The sequence below is a fragment of the Otolemur garnettii genome, unplaced genomic scaffold (genome assembly GCF_000181295.1).
Source record: "Otolemur garnettii isolate 467f Iridium unplaced genomic scaffold, OtoGar3 scaffold00071, whole genome shotgun sequence".
NCBI lineage: Eukaryota > Metazoa > Chordata > Mammalia > Primates > Galagidae > Otolemur > Otolemur garnettii.
Genome location: NW_003852466.1, coordinates 4,221,054 through 4,236,224, shown reverse-complemented (window position 1 = coordinate 4,236,224; position 15,171 = coordinate 4,221,054). Strand labels below are relative to the sequence as shown.

Below are 15,171 nucleotides of genomic sequence, written 5' to 3'. Positions count from 1 at the left end.
AAAAAAAAAAAAAGTTCCAAGCAAAGACCACAACAACCCCTATTCCAAATAATAATCAGCTTAACTCAGTGACCTATTACAACATTGCATTCAAAAGTTAATTTCCAAATCAATCCACTTAAATTACTCAAGATAGGCATCTACAGGGTGGGAGCTAAATTTACAAAACAGTAAGAATGGAAGACAGAGGGTGAAGGTCAGGTGAGACCTACCCTGACCAGACCAGCTGGGTCATGTCTGCCATCACCTGACTGACTCCATTTTATTCTCACTCTGTGCATTCACTGAGACCCCTGATTTCACTTATTTGAGGAGGATTTTTGAACCTTCCAGCCCCATGGCCAGGAACTTTTTTATGGTGCCATTTTGGGGTAGAAGTCATGGTTGAGCAGAACTAGGGAACCTGGGAGATCCAGCCCCTTTGGATTATGAGATGTTGGTTCCCATTTGTACAGCTCCCACTTGCTTGGTGAGCCCATGGCACTGGAAATTGTTTGCATTTGGAATTCCCTCCGTTGCCTGTGTTTGTTGTTTGGGAGTTTTATTTCAACATAGGAAACCTGGGGAATTCATTCACTCTCTTTTTTTTCTCTTCTTTTTCTTTCTTTCTTTCTTTCTTTTTTTTTTTTTTTTTTTTTTTGACAGAGTATCACTCTGTTGCCCTGGATAGGGTGAGGTGGCATGACAACTCACAGCAACCTCAAACTCTTGGGCTTGAGCAATCTTCTTGCCTCAGCCTCTCCAATAGCTGGGACTATAGGCGACCACCCCAAGCCTGGTTAATTTTTCTATTTTTAGTAGAGCTGGGCTTTCACTCTGGCTCAGGTTGGTCTCCAACTCCTGAGCTCAAGCAGTCCACCTGCCTCAGCCTCCCAGAGAGCTGGGATTACAGGTGTGAGCTACTGCACCTGGCCTGGAAATCATTCTCCTTTGGTTGGAGAGATGTTGGTTCTCCTTTGAGAATTTGGTTCTCATTCATTTGGCTAGGCCTTGGCACTAGAATGATTTGTGTTGAGAATTCCCTGTGTGGTCTGTTCCTCAAGTTGAGTACACTATTGTTGATTGTCACTAGAGACTGCTGTTTCTATTCCTTCTGAAAGCCCCTTGGGGAGAATCCTGGCTGAATGGCCCACTTCAAGGTGTCTGTGTCTAAAAGAGAAAGGTGTTACTATAATACAATGTATGTGCTGGAGTGTGAGAAGTGGCTGCTTACACTATTATACTATCTTACAGCTGGAACTATTTTGTTTAAGTTTAGGCAAATGGTTTGGTGCCTGTGGCTCAAGTGGCTAAGGCGCCAACCACATACACCCAAGGTGGCAGGTTCGAATCCAGCCCGAGTCCACCAAACAACAATGATGGCTGCAACCAAAAAATAGCCAGGCGTTGTGGCGGGCACCTGTGGTCCCAGCTACTAGGGAGGCAGAGACAGGAGACTCGCTTGAGCTCAGGAGTTGGAGGTTGCTGTGAGCTGTGATGCCACAGCACTCTACCCAGGGCAGCAGCTTAAGGCACCTGTCTTAAAAATAAATAAATAAATAAATAAATAAAGTTTAGGCAAATGGAACAAGATCCCAGATGTACAGTCTTTCATGAAATTGCATAATAAAGAGGCTAAAAAGCTGAGGGATTAACCAGACTGGATCTCAAACCTGCTCCTCCTGCCATCAGGGAAGGCACCCTGGGCTGTATTACACTCAAAGTTATGCTTCTGGGTCCCCTGCAGCTCTAGCCACTGTAACCCCTGAGTGGAGGTCAAAGAGTGCACCAATACAAGCAGCTCCCTCACCACAGAGCCCCAGAGCCAGCCAGGGAAGTGTCTTGTGCAGAGCCAGGCCCAGAGCAACTGCTTCCACCTGCCACCACTGCCATCTTGGCGCTTTCAGAGATACTGTGTTGACTGGAACTCATTCTTCACTCCCACACCCACGGGGTTATGACTCGGGAGTGGGAATGGTGTCTCCTTCCAAGACTCAGCACAGAACTCAATTTGGCCACAGGGCACCTGTAGCCAAGAGAGGGCAATTTTTATTATGGCATATCTGATAGGGGGCTTGAATGGACCAGGACAGCTGGCAGAGTATGATGGGACTTGCAAATTGAGGTCCTAATGCTCTCTGACAATGTGAGAATAAACCATTGCTGACAGTGTAGTCTGGTAAGTCTGTGGAAGGGGTGCCTAGAACAGAATGAGGTCCAGCAATTACAACAAAAACTAATGCAGATCACTTTGAATCTTATTTTATTTTATTTTTGAGACAGAGCCTTCAAGCCGTCCCCCTGGGTAGAGTGCTGTGGCAGCATAGCTCACAGCAACCTCCAACTCCTGGGCTCAAGCGAGTCTCCTGCTTCCACCTCCCAAGTAGCTGGGACCACAGGTGCCCGCCACAATGCCTGGCTATTTTTTGGTTGCAGCCATCATTGTTGTTTGGCGGGTCCGGGCTGGATTCGAACCCTCCACCTTAGGTGTATGTGGCTGGCGCCTTAGCCACTTGAGCCACAGGTGCCGAGCCCGCTTTGAATTTTTGGAATGCATCTATTAGGCATGTTGGAAATGTACAGATGTAGATCCAAGGCCCTTAGAAACATGTGCATGTGCATGATTAACACGACTTACAGGGCAGAGTGTTGCCCATGAGTGGAGGAAGCCGCAGCCTGGGGAAGAGACCTAGCCCCTCGCAGCCTGCTGATATCACCTTTAGGGCTTATAAAAGCTGGGGAGAAGAGAGACTGAACTCTGTGTGTGTTCTGTTAGCTGTACCACCAACTAAGGGTCCTTTGAGACAATCAAAAGGAGGGGTGGACAAAGTCACCCCATGTTGAAATATGTTCAGTGTACTTTCGTAAAAGGAAGGACATTGGAAAGAGCACTGCGCAAAATGACAAAGGGCCCTAGGTAACAAAAAGCACCCAGGAGAGTAAATGGTTCTTCAAGTCCAGGACTCAGATGAGGAAGGAGGGGGCTCAGGCTCCATGCCTCCCTAGTGGCTCCAATCAGGTATCCCAGTGGGGACCCAATTAGCAGGCCCTTTAATTGGCACAGAGTGCTGCCACCACCAACCTGCATGGGCAGATACAGCCCAGGTCCTTTTCCTTGGCTGCAGCCCCTGTCCCAGCATAAGCCTTGCTCCAGGTGGGCGAGGGAGGGCGGGCAGGGGCGAGGCAGCCTTCGTCAAGTTGCAGCTGAGGAACTCACCACCGCTGCCCCAGAGCTGGAGCTGCTCCCGCCACTGCCTCTGCCACAAAATCCACAGACTTGGGCACGTGGTGGGGGCACCTCGAACTGTCCCAGAAGTGGCAGAATCTCACCTCTGAGGGCACCGCCAAGCTCCACCTGGATGAAAACCAGAGCCTGGTGGGACACACAGGCAGCTGCCACTGCAGAGGAGATAAATTAAAGTTTGGGCCTTAGCTGACTTGAACATTATTGCAGAATTTGCAAGAAGAAACCTACCTAAACATGAATGAGGCCACACAGGCTGATGGGACCGGGGATGTGCAGGAAAAAAAAGTATTTATTTATTTAGATAGTCTTACTCTGTCATCCTGGGTAGGGGACTGTAGTGTCATAGCTCACAGCAACCTCAAACTCTGGGGCTTGAGCAAGTCTCTTGCCTCAGTTTCCCTAATAGCTGAGAAAACAGGCCCGCGCCACCACACCTGGTAAGTTTTTCTTTTTCTTTCTTTCTTTCTTTTTTTTTTTTTTGAGACAGAGCCTGAAGCTATCGCCCGGGGTAGAGTGTGGTGGCGTCACAGCTTACAGCAACCTCCAATTCTTGAGCTTAAATGATTCTCTTGCCTCAGTCTCCCAAGTAGCTGGGACTACAGGAGCCTGCCACAATGCCCAGCTATTTTGTTGTTGTTGTAATTGTCATTGTTGTTTTAGGTGGCCCCAGGCTGGATTCAAATCCACCAACCTCAGTGTATATGGCTGGCACCATAACCACTGTGCTATGGGCGCTGAGCATAATGTTTCTATCTTTAGTACAGACAGGGTCTTGCTCTTGCTCAGGCTGGTCTCCAACTTCTGAGCTCAAGCGATCCACCTGCCTTCGCCTCCCAGAGTGCTGGGATTACAGGCATGAGCCACCACACCCTGTCTGGATCAGTGTTTTTCAACCATTTTTATCTCACTGCATCCTTGAACCTATGTTAAATTTCAGTAGCACACTTAAATTATGTTGATCCCAAAAAAGAGTAAAAAAAAGAATATACTTACTGTGCTTTGGACTGCTTTTGAAATAATTTAATTACTGACCTTTAAAAATTTTCGTGACACATCTAAGATCCTCTGAGGACTGCACACCAGTTGAAAATCACCACCTAGCCTTGCACAGGGCCCATGAAGGAGCAGATGTGCAGCTCCCGACCTGGACCACAGACGGCCAAAATCCCTTTAGAAGAAACTAAAGCAGAGCCTTCAGACTGCCCCCACGTTGGTGTTGCCTGACTTTCAGAAAGAATTTTAAATATTTGTTCAGGAAAAACAAGGAATGAGAGGAATGAGCCTTGGAGTCTTAGTACAGACGCTGGAAACACCCCATGGCCAATGCGGGACTTGTCAGAGCCTCCGGACAATACTGCGAGAGGGTGGCCACCTTGCCTGCCGGCAGGAGCAGCTACTGGTGAGTTGTTATTACAGACTGTGTCTACTGTCATTCATGCCACCCTGTCACCAGTTAAAGAAGGAGCCTCAGGCCATGTCTGCTGAGGTTCTGGGGGTGTCTATGTTAGCAGGAAGGATCTGTCAGGTTAGCTGATGCCGGAGCCAGACTGGGATCTTTGCACAGACAGGAGCAGCTTTATGGACAATGAAAAATGTAGGGATGGATATGCTGTGGTCACAGCAGTGTAGGGCTAGAAATAACGGCACTGCTGGCTGGGGCTTCAGCCCAATAAACTGAGCTGATTGCTTTGATGTGAGCTCTTCAGTTATCCAGAGGAAAAATGTAAACACGTATACAGACTCTAAATATGCTTTTATGATTGTGCATGCTCCTGGTGCCATTTGGAAGGAAAGGGGGCTCCTGAGGGCAGAAAGAGGATATAAAGTATACCTGTGAAATAATGAATGGCCCTGATACAGGCCATGGCTGAGCCCAAGCAGGTGGCTCATGCACTGTTCTGGTCACCAACAAGGTAGACTAATGATGTAAAAAGAATCAGGCTGCTGGCAGAACTTCTAAGGAGGCTGCTGAGAATGCTCCGTGTCTCCAGGCCTGGACACCTGGTGAGGTTTAGAGCAACATAAGTCCCCTTTAAAACTAAAGACTAGGGCTCTGATGCTTGGGCTGACATAGCTATGTGGAGACAGAATTCTCACAGACTCATTCTCCCACCCACAGCCTTGGTTCAGCCTCCCATGAGGTACCTAATAAATGCACACATAGTGGGCCTGATGCCTTAACATCCACTTGGTGGGACCTCATTTGCAATATACGGTTTATTGCTTGAAACGATCCAAAGGCAGAAAGGTGACTTGCTGCCCAGGGACTTAGCGTGTGGGGTCCCACCCTTTTGATCACTGGCAAATTGATTTCACTCAATGCCTAAATGTGTGTTAGTAGAGTTTTTGTTTTTATTTTTTTAATCTTACCTGAATAGAGAATGTCTGAAGTTACCAGAATCCTTCAAAGGGACTCATTTGGAAGACTCCCAACCTCCATCCAGAGTGATAATGGACATTCCTTTATTTTGGAGGTAACTCAGTAAGCAAAGCTCTACATCAAGAATGGAAATTGAGTGAAAATCATCTAAATTGGGACAGGGCACTGCTGCTTTCCCTCCTCCAGAAAAGGGTAGCGTCTGAAAGGAGGCTTAAGTAAAGCCGCTATGAAATAGTTTATGGAAGACCCTTCCCAGCAGCCTAAGCTAAGTGTGGTGATATAACCAGGAGTAAAGAAAACAGCAACAGGTCAAATAAACAGGTCAGATGCTAGCCACTATGCGTGAGTTTGCCTCGTTCAGATCCTTGCCCTGGTTAGAGACACCCTTCACCCCTTTAAACCAGGAGACTGAATGTTGCTTAAAGCCTGGGAACTACAGGGACCTGAACAAGCCCTGACAGAGAAGTGGAAGGAACCCTGTCATGTGCTCTAACAACTCAGACCCCATTGACATTGTCAGGAGTGAAACCTGGGGCCCATCACACAAGAGTAAAGAGGTGTCCTGTGGAGCAGTGGTTCTCAAACTTCCTAATGCCGTGCCCTGTAATACATACAGTTCCTGTGGGTTATCACCCACAGGTTGAGAACCTCTACTATGGAGAAAGAGGACCTAAGCCCCCAGTGGATGGGCCACTAATGTATCTATTTACAAAAAAGGAAAAACAACAAAAATGCTGAATTTTAAATGATTTTTTTGGTGGGCGGGCATTTGTTCTGTCTGTAGATGGAGAGACACAGTCCCCACTAGTGAGGCTCTCCTTTCTGCAGATGTGTCTCACTGCTGGGTTTGTCCTGTCCTGCTTCTAATTTACCTTCCAATACTGAATTTGCAGAAACTGGTCTCTCCAGTCACCTACAGGGTGAGACTGAGCCCTGTGTTCAGAGGCCCCATGTTTCTTTCTTACCCAATCCTAGATCAGACCTCACGTACAAGGCAACACTGAGGACTCGCAGTCCTGCTGATGTCTCAGATACCATGCAGGGCAAAATCTCTCTTATCAGTTATCCTCCGTTTCTCCTTGTCAACCCTCACAGTTGAAGATGTTTCTCATGCCTTTTTTCTCCTCCTAATTTGATGCATTCTTTATTTTTGTAAATCTGCTGTCAAATCTTTGCATCTAAGTATATACTTTTCTGCAGCACCTGTAGCTCAGTGGGTGCCGGCCACATACACCAAGGCTGGCAGGTTCAAACCCAGCCCAGGCCAGCTAAAGCAACAATGACAACTGCAACAACAACAACAATAACAAAAATAACTAGGCAGCTTGGTGACTGTAGCTCAGTGACTAGGGCGCCAGCCATATACACTGGAGCTGGCAGGTTCAAATCCAGCCTGGGCCTGCCAAACAACAAGGGCAACTACAACCAAAAAATACCCAGGCATTGTGGTGGGCGCCTGTAGTCCCAGCTCCTTGGGAGGCTGAGGCAAGAGAATTGCTTAAGCCCAAGAGTTTGAAGTTGCTATGAGCTGTGACACCACAGCACTCTACCGAGGGTGACATAGTGAAACTGTCTAAAAAAAAAGAGAAGTATAAACTTTCCATCTAAAACATCACCCCATGACCAGGCACAGTGGCTCACATCTGTAATTCTAGCCCTCTGGGAGGCCAAGGAGGGTGGATTGCTTGAGCTCAACAGTTTGAGACCAGCCTGAGCAAGAATGAAACCCTGTCTCTACTAAAAATAGAAAAACTGGCTGGGTATAGAGGCTCACTCCAGCTACTTGGGAAGCTGAGACAAGAGAATTGCTCAAGCCCAAGAGTTTAACGTTGCTGTGAGCTATGATGCAGATACCCAGGGCGACAGAGTGAGAATCTGTCTCAAAAAAATAGATAAATAAAAATTTAAAAAATAAAATAAAACATTGCCCTAGTTCAGCAGGAAATAGCTGAATGACAATGTTACCCCTCTTCCCATGGACATGGGACAGTAAAATGACAGTGGTGACAGAATAGGGCCCAAAAAAGGGCAAACTGCATTACACGCTCTCCCTTGTACCCCCACCTAGGGAATTCAGGCCTGTCTCTGCCTGTTACCAGAGGAGGGGAAAGGGAATGTGCTTTGTTCTGTGGACCACAGGATACAGCCCAGTGGGACTGGGCAGAGGCGAGGAGACTGTCCTCACTGCAGTAGCCGAAAGTTGAAAACTCCCTGTAAAAGCTCTGTGTACTTCTTAGAGAGGATAGTGGTACTTTAAGATGAGAGTCCACCATCTTCGTTATTTGCCAGAAAACTAATACATTTCTCTTTTCTTTTCCTCAGACCACATGTCCTCATTCTTCTGAGGCAGCCTCAGGGACAAGTGCTGAACTTGCGGTAACAAAAATAGCCTCCTACCTCCCACAAAACATTTTCTTCACATATTTTGAGATGGCTGCTTATAAGCTCTCTGCAGGCATCTCCACAGATACCTTTTCACAACTGTAGGGAACAGACAAGTCTTGCTTTTACCCAAACCAAAAATGATTAACTGAGAGTCCCATACAATCAAAAGTTTAATTTAATTAGTTAATTTTTTTGAGACAGAATCTCACTTTATCACACTTAGTAGAGTGTTGTGGCGTCATAACTCACAGCAACCTCCAACTCTTGGGCTCAAGTGATTCTCTTGCCTCAGCCTCCAGATTAGCTAGGATTACAGGCACCCCCCACAATACCTGGCTATTTTTAGAGAGGGAGGTCTCACTCTTACTCAGGCTGGTCTTGAACTTCTGAACTCAGGCGATCCACTTTCCTCGGATTACAGGCGTGAGACTCACTGTGCCCTGCCAACTCAGTCATCATTAACATAATGAGAATGGCTTGTGAGACTTGGATGTGACCTGGAGGCCAAGGCGAGTAGACTGGAACCCGCACACGTGAACAATGCCGCCTTTACTGTGCTAGGCAGTGGGGTGCTGGACACCTTTGAATGAGTAGGCGTCCTGTTCGGCTGTTGCACTCAAAAGGACAGAGTGAGCACAGCAACAGATGTGCATCAAACGTAGCATTAGGTGTGAAGGAACCTAACAGGAACTGTGCAGGAGATTCAGAAGGCTTTGGGGGACAACACAATGAGTGCAGGATGATTAGAAGTGTGGCTCAGATGCTTCAGAGGTAAAAGTGACCCACGTTCTGGAAAACCTGAACAAGCAGAATACCTATGACTGTTGACTTTGTACAGGCTACAATCCATAAAGATGAGTGCCAGGCAGCATGAGAACTAGAAGCTGATCTGGGGATTCTGAAAACTACTGTGGCAGAAAATCTGACACAGGATCTTGGCATGAAACACGTCACAGCAAGAAGAGTTCCTCAGACTACCAGAGCCCAAAAACATTGCACTGCATTTGCTAACAACCTGCTTCCATCCGCTACCAATGAACCAGATTTCCTCAAGAAGGTCGTAAGTGGAGATGAATTGTGGGCTACCAGAACCAGGGTCCTCATCACCCCAATGGAAGTCACTGGTTCTGCAGGTCAGAAGCAGGTGCAGCAAAGTCACAGCAAGATGGAGACCACGTTAACTGTGGCTTTGACTGGGAAGTGTAGTCCATCCTGACTGTGCTCCTCCAGGCCATACAGTAAGGAGCGCTACCTCAGTGTTCTCGGTGGGTTCAGAGAGGCCACAACCCAAGGGCGGTCACAATGGGCAACTAGTGGGTGGCGGCGTCACCACTACGACGCGCAGCCAAGGCATCACATCTCCTGCACAGGTGTTTTTGCAAAACATCAAATCACTCAGGTGACTCAACTCCCCAACAGCCCAGATTTGGTGCCCTGTGACTTCTGGCTTTTCCCAAAACTAAAATCACCCTTGGAAGGAAAGAGATTTCAGGTCATCGATGAGATTCAGGAAAATACAACCAGGCATCTGATGGCAACTCCAACAGAGGATTTTGCAGTGTTTTGAACAAGGGGAAGAGATGCTGGGAGCACCCTGTGATGTCCCAAGGGGCCGACTTTGAAGGGAACTGAGGCGTCATTGTCCTGTGTAGATGTTTCTTGTAACTAGTGTCTTCTTCAATAAATGTCTCTACTTTTCACATCACATGGCTGGATACTTTTTGGACAGACCTCATACAGCTATTTTTTGATCCTTCAGAAACAACCTTCCCCTCATTCTCTGTCTTTGTGTTGCTTGTCATAGAAGTCCTGTCCATAAGGGCCTCTGTCATCTCTCCCTTATTCTGTTTCTGAGAGAATGAGGGGATCTTTGGAATGATTTATTTCCTGAAGAATCTATCAGGTTAAGTCACTTTAGAATAATTTAATTACTGAAAATTGATGACCAACAGATGGATCATTTAAATTGAAAGATATATTTTAAAGATGGCTTATTCTAAACAATTGCCTTTTTGTATTAGTAGAGGAATTGGACTAAAACAGGAACACATAATTGTGTTATGACTAGCTTTAGGAATTCACTTGACAAAATTAAAAGGCAAAATCTAACCGAAAAGATAACGCTCTTCTGTCTGCTGCCCTTTTGGGAATGACAACAGAAGCCGATTTACCTTATAGTCTAATGGTTAATTCTCTCTCTGCTTTTGCCCTAACAGCCTGGGTTCAGTTCTGCATCAGGGAACAAGTCTGGTTTGATTTTATGTAACTTTTAATATTGTTCCATGAGCAACCTTCTGTTTTTGAAGGTTTTTTTTTGGCGGGGGCTGGGTTTGAACCTGCCACCTCCAGCATATGGGGCCAGGGCCTTACTCCTTTGAGCCCAAGGCACCACCCCCCCTTTTTTTTTAGTTTGGTAGAGTGCCGTGGTGTCAGAGTTCACAGCAACCTCCAACTCTTGGGCTTAGGTGATTCTCTTGCCTCAGCCTCTGGAACTGGCTGAGACTACAGGCACCCGCCAGAATATCCAACTGGGTTCAAACCTACCACCCTCGGTATATGGGGTCAGTGCCCTACTCACTGAGCCACGGGTGCCCCCAGCAACCTTTAATTTCTTTTTTCTTTTTTTTTGAGACAGAGCCTCAAGCTATCCCCCTGGGCAGAGTGCCGTGGCATCAAAGCTAACAGCAACCTCCAACTCCTGGGCTCAAGCGAGTCTCCTGCCTCAGCCCCCCAAGTAGCTGGGACACAGGCACCCACCACAACGCCTGGCTATTTTTTAGTTGCAGCCATCATTGTTGTTTGGTGGGCCCGGACTGGATTCAAACCCACCACCTTAGGTGTATGTGGCTGGTGCCTTAACCACTTGAGCAACAGGCACTGAGCCGCAACCTTTAATTTCATGTATTCTTTTTTTTTGGAGACAGAGCCTCAAGCTGTCCCCCTGGGTAGAGTGCTGTGGTATCACAGCTCATAGCAACCTCCAACTCCTGGGCTCAAGCAAGTCTCCTGCCTCAGCCTCCCAAGTAACTGGGACCACAGGTGCCCGCCATAATACCCAGTTTCCAGCTATTTTTTGGTTGCAGCCGTCATTGTTGTTTGGTGGGCCCAGGCTGGATTCAAACCTGCCACCTTAGGTGTATGTGGCTGGCGCCTTAGCCACTTGAGCCACAGGCGCCGAGCCAATTTCATGTATTCTTATACCTGTGACAGAAACATGAGGCTTTGGACTTTCATTTGTAAATCGTCAGCTGATAAAATGAGACCCTAAAAAAAAATACAGCCAGGGCAGGTGTGGTGGCTCACGCCTGTAATCCTAGCACTCTGGGGGGCTGAGGCAGGTGGATTACCCTGAGCTCAGAGGTTTGAGACCAGCCAGAGTGAGACCCATCTCTACAATAAAAAAGCCAGGTATTGTGGTGGGCGCCTGTAGTCCTAGCTACTTGGGAGGGTGAGGCAAGAGACTCGTTTAAGCCCAAGAGTTGGAGGTTGCTGTGAGCTATGACACTACAGCACTCTACTGAGGGCCACAAAGTGAGACTCAATAAATAAATAAATAAAAGGGGGAAAAATACAGACAGTGACAAATGTGGGTTACAGCTGGTCGATGGCTAGCAAGACTTTCCTTTCTTTGACCTATTTGTACCTTTTCTATATCTCATAAAAACTGTTTTCCACCTCCTTCCTTAATTAAGTTATAACCTTAGGGGCTGGGCGAGGTGGCTCACTCCTGTGATCCTAGCACTCTGGAAGGCCAAGGCAGGTGGATTGCCTGAACTCAGGAGACCAGCCTGAGCAAGAGCAAGACCCTTGTCTCTAAAAATAGCCTGGCTCAGGCGGTGCCTGTGGCTCAAAAGGGTAGGGCGCCATCCCTATATGCCAAAGGTGGTGGGTTCAAACCCAGCCTTGGCCAAAAAAAAAATAGCCTGGCATTGTGGCAGATGCCTGTGGTCCCAGCTACTTGAGAGGCTGAGGCAAGAAGATCACTTGAGCCTAGCAGTTTGAGGCTGCTGTGTGCTATGATGCAATGGCTCTCTACCAGAGGCCACAAAGAGGGACTCTGTCTCAGAAAAAAAAAGTTATAACTTTAGATGGCTTATTGGCTTCTATTAGAAGGGTATCTTTAAATAGTTCAAAAGCAAAAATGTCAATAGTTTGGCCCAGCTACAATCTGCTGCATCTCATAGCTCAGGCTCCTTCAGGAACTAAGGAAAAAACTTAGAGGGGTGTCACTCACCCCTCTTTTGTGGGTCTTCTGTCTTCCTAATGGAGTCTAAAAGATCATAAACAGATTTCTATTAGTTCTAAAACTACCCCCTTTTGGGTTGTGTTACCTGATCATTTTGGCTTTTGAGGATACCAAAAATTACATCGTATTGTGAGAAACTTTTGACATTGGTGTGTCGTAGCGAGGCAGAAAGGACCATGGCGGAGGCAGCTAACTGCACTGTGAGCGGCCTTAGATAAGAAATAGCATGGTTTAAAAAACTCAGAAAAGTTTTAGTTTAGGCTTGGCACCTGTAGCTCAGCAGCTAGGACGCCAGCCACATACACCAGAGCTGGTAGGTTCGAATCCAGCCCTAGCCTGCCCAATAACAATGACAACTACAACCAAAAAGTAGCCAGGCATTGTGGTGGGCACCTGTACCCCCAGCTACTCGGGAGGCTGAAACTAGAGAATCACTTAAAGCCCAAGAGTTTGAGGTTGCTGTGAGCTGTGACACCATAGCACTCTACCCAGGGCAATAGCTTGAGGTTCTGTCTCCAAATAAAAAATAATAATTCTTTTATATTTTGTTTTCCGGAAGACAAGAAACCCCCCCCCCTTTTGAACTATTTATATCTTACAACAAATTGGTAAAGTATATAGATATATTTTTGAAACAGAGTCTCACTGTGTCACCCTTGGCATAGTGCCATGGTGTCATAGCACACAGCAACCTCAAACTTTTGGGCTCAAGTGATTGATTCTCCTGCCTCAGCCTCACAAGTAGTGGGGACTACAGGTGCCCACCACAATGCCTGGCTATTTTTAGAGATAGGATCTGGCTCTTGCTTAGGCTGGTCTCTAACTCCTGAGCTCAAGCAATCCACCCACCTCAGCCTCCCAGTGTTGCTAGGATTATAGGTATGAGCCACCATGCCCTGTCCTTGGCAAAGTATATTTTGTGAATAATTTGAAACATTTATTTTTTCTCTACTTGATTTCTCCAGAATTTGGAAACTATTACACATACTCTTATTTTATGGCAATATAGTTATTTGCATAAGTTCAATAAGAATCTGTTTTTATTTCAAAACAGAACAGAACTAGAGTTGCTGATTATTTTATCAAGGCTTTGACTTGAATGACATGTTTTTTTTTTAGAGACAGAGTCTAACTTTGTTGCCGTCAGTAGAGTGCTGTGGCATCACAGCTCACAGCAACCTCCAGCCCTTGGGCTTAGGCAATTCTCTTGCCTCTCTCTTGCTGGGTTCAGTTTCAAACCTGCCACCCTCAGTATATGGGGCCAGCACCCTACTCACTGAGCCACAGGTGCCACCACATGAATGACGAATTTTCAAGTATGCCTAGATTGCTTTGAGAAATTAGGCTAACTTTATACGGCCAATAAAGAGTCCCTGGGGCTAGGGTGGATGGGAGAGAAACTGACCTGACACTTCATCTATAAGGTTTGCTGATTTGAGGTAAGTAAAGAATGTCACTTTTCTAGCCAGACGTTGTAGCAGACACCTGTAGTCCCAGCTACCTGGGAGGCTGAGGCAAGACAATCACTTAAGCCCAAGAGTTGGAAGTTGATATGAGCTGTGACACCATGGCACTCTACCAAGGGCGACATAGTGAGATTCTGTCTCAAAAACCAAAAAAAAAAAAGAAGAAGAAGAATGTCACTTTTCAACAGGTCCAGAAGCCTGAAGCCACAAAAAAAGACAGACTTACCCAATTCATACAGCTACCTACAGGCAGTTAAATCCTTGGCTTGGCTAGAGAGACCTTTAAAAAACATGAAATTCCTTTAAAAACAAATTCCAGAAAAGACAAGGCAAATGGCTTCTGGCACGAGCCGCTTCCGGACGCCGTTCACCTCCCCCTTTTGGTTCGCGCAGGGAGTCGAGACCCGTGCGCCACCGTCACCTGCTGCCGCCATCGCACCTGCGGTCGCCATGGCCTTGTCCCCCCGCCCCGCACCTGGCCCAGGAGCTCTCTGCGGCCACTTCCTCCACCGAGGATGATTTCTACTGCCCAGTCTGTCAGGAGGTGCTCAAGACGCCGGTGCGGACCGCGGCCTGTCAGCACGTTTTCTGTAGAAAATGTTTCCTGACTGCAATGAGAGAACGCGGAGTACGTTGTCCCCTGTGTCGTGGAAATGTGACTAGAAGAGAAAGAGCGTGTCCTGAACGGGCCTTAGACCTTGAAAATATCATGAAGAGTTTTTCTTGTAGCTGTAGATGCTGTGCAAAACAGATTAAATTTTATCGCATGAGACATCATTACAAATCTTGTAAGAAGTATCAGGATGAATATGCTGTTTCTTCTATCATTCCAAACTTTCAGATCTCTCAAAATTCAGTGGGGAACAGTAATAGAAGTGAAACATCCACATCTGATAACACGGAAACTTATCAAGAGAATACAAGTTCTTCTGGGCATCCCACCTTTAAGAGTCCCTGTGTCAAGAATCAAATTTTACCAGACAGCGTTTACTGGATCACTGTAACAGTAATCACCTATTTCAGATGGTCCCTGTGACATGTCCTGTTTGTGTGTCTCTTCCTTGGGGAGATCCTAGCTAGATAACTAGAAATTTTGTTAGTCATTTGAATCAAAGATACAAGTTTGATTGTGGAGAATTTGTGAGTTTTCAGCTAGATGAGGAAACACAGTATCAAACTGCTGTTGAAGAATCTTTTCAAGTAAACATCTGAAGGCTGTACACCATCTTGGTTACCTGCAAGTGCCATCTTTAAGGGGATAACGACATGAAGTCACTGTTTCAGTAACTTGATGTGTATATTAATAAAAGTAATTCAGTCTCTTGTTTTAGTTTTTGATAGAAAAATAAAGGTGGGCCATCTAAAAACTTCATCCTCTTGATAAATTAAAAAATTTAAGTTTATGACATTAGCTTCAAAAGCAAAAAAAAAAAAAGGATTATATTTCACTAATGTAATTGTGAAAAGG

General features: G+C 46.3%; 1 protein-coding gene across 1 annotated transcript; it reads left to right on the top strand.

Annotated features, from left to right (window-relative positions):
* The first annotated feature begins 4,542 nt into the window (after positions 1-4,542).
* LOC100946319 (E3 ubiquitin-protein ligase RNF138-like) lies at positions 4,543-14,915 on the top strand. The gene is given in 4 exon segments (XM_023515412.1): positions 4,543-4,625; positions 14,097-14,656; positions 14,659-14,747; positions 14,856-14,915. Coding segments are annotated over 4 exon segments (792 nt in total).
* The last annotated feature ends 256 nt before the right edge of the window (positions 14,916-15,171 follow it).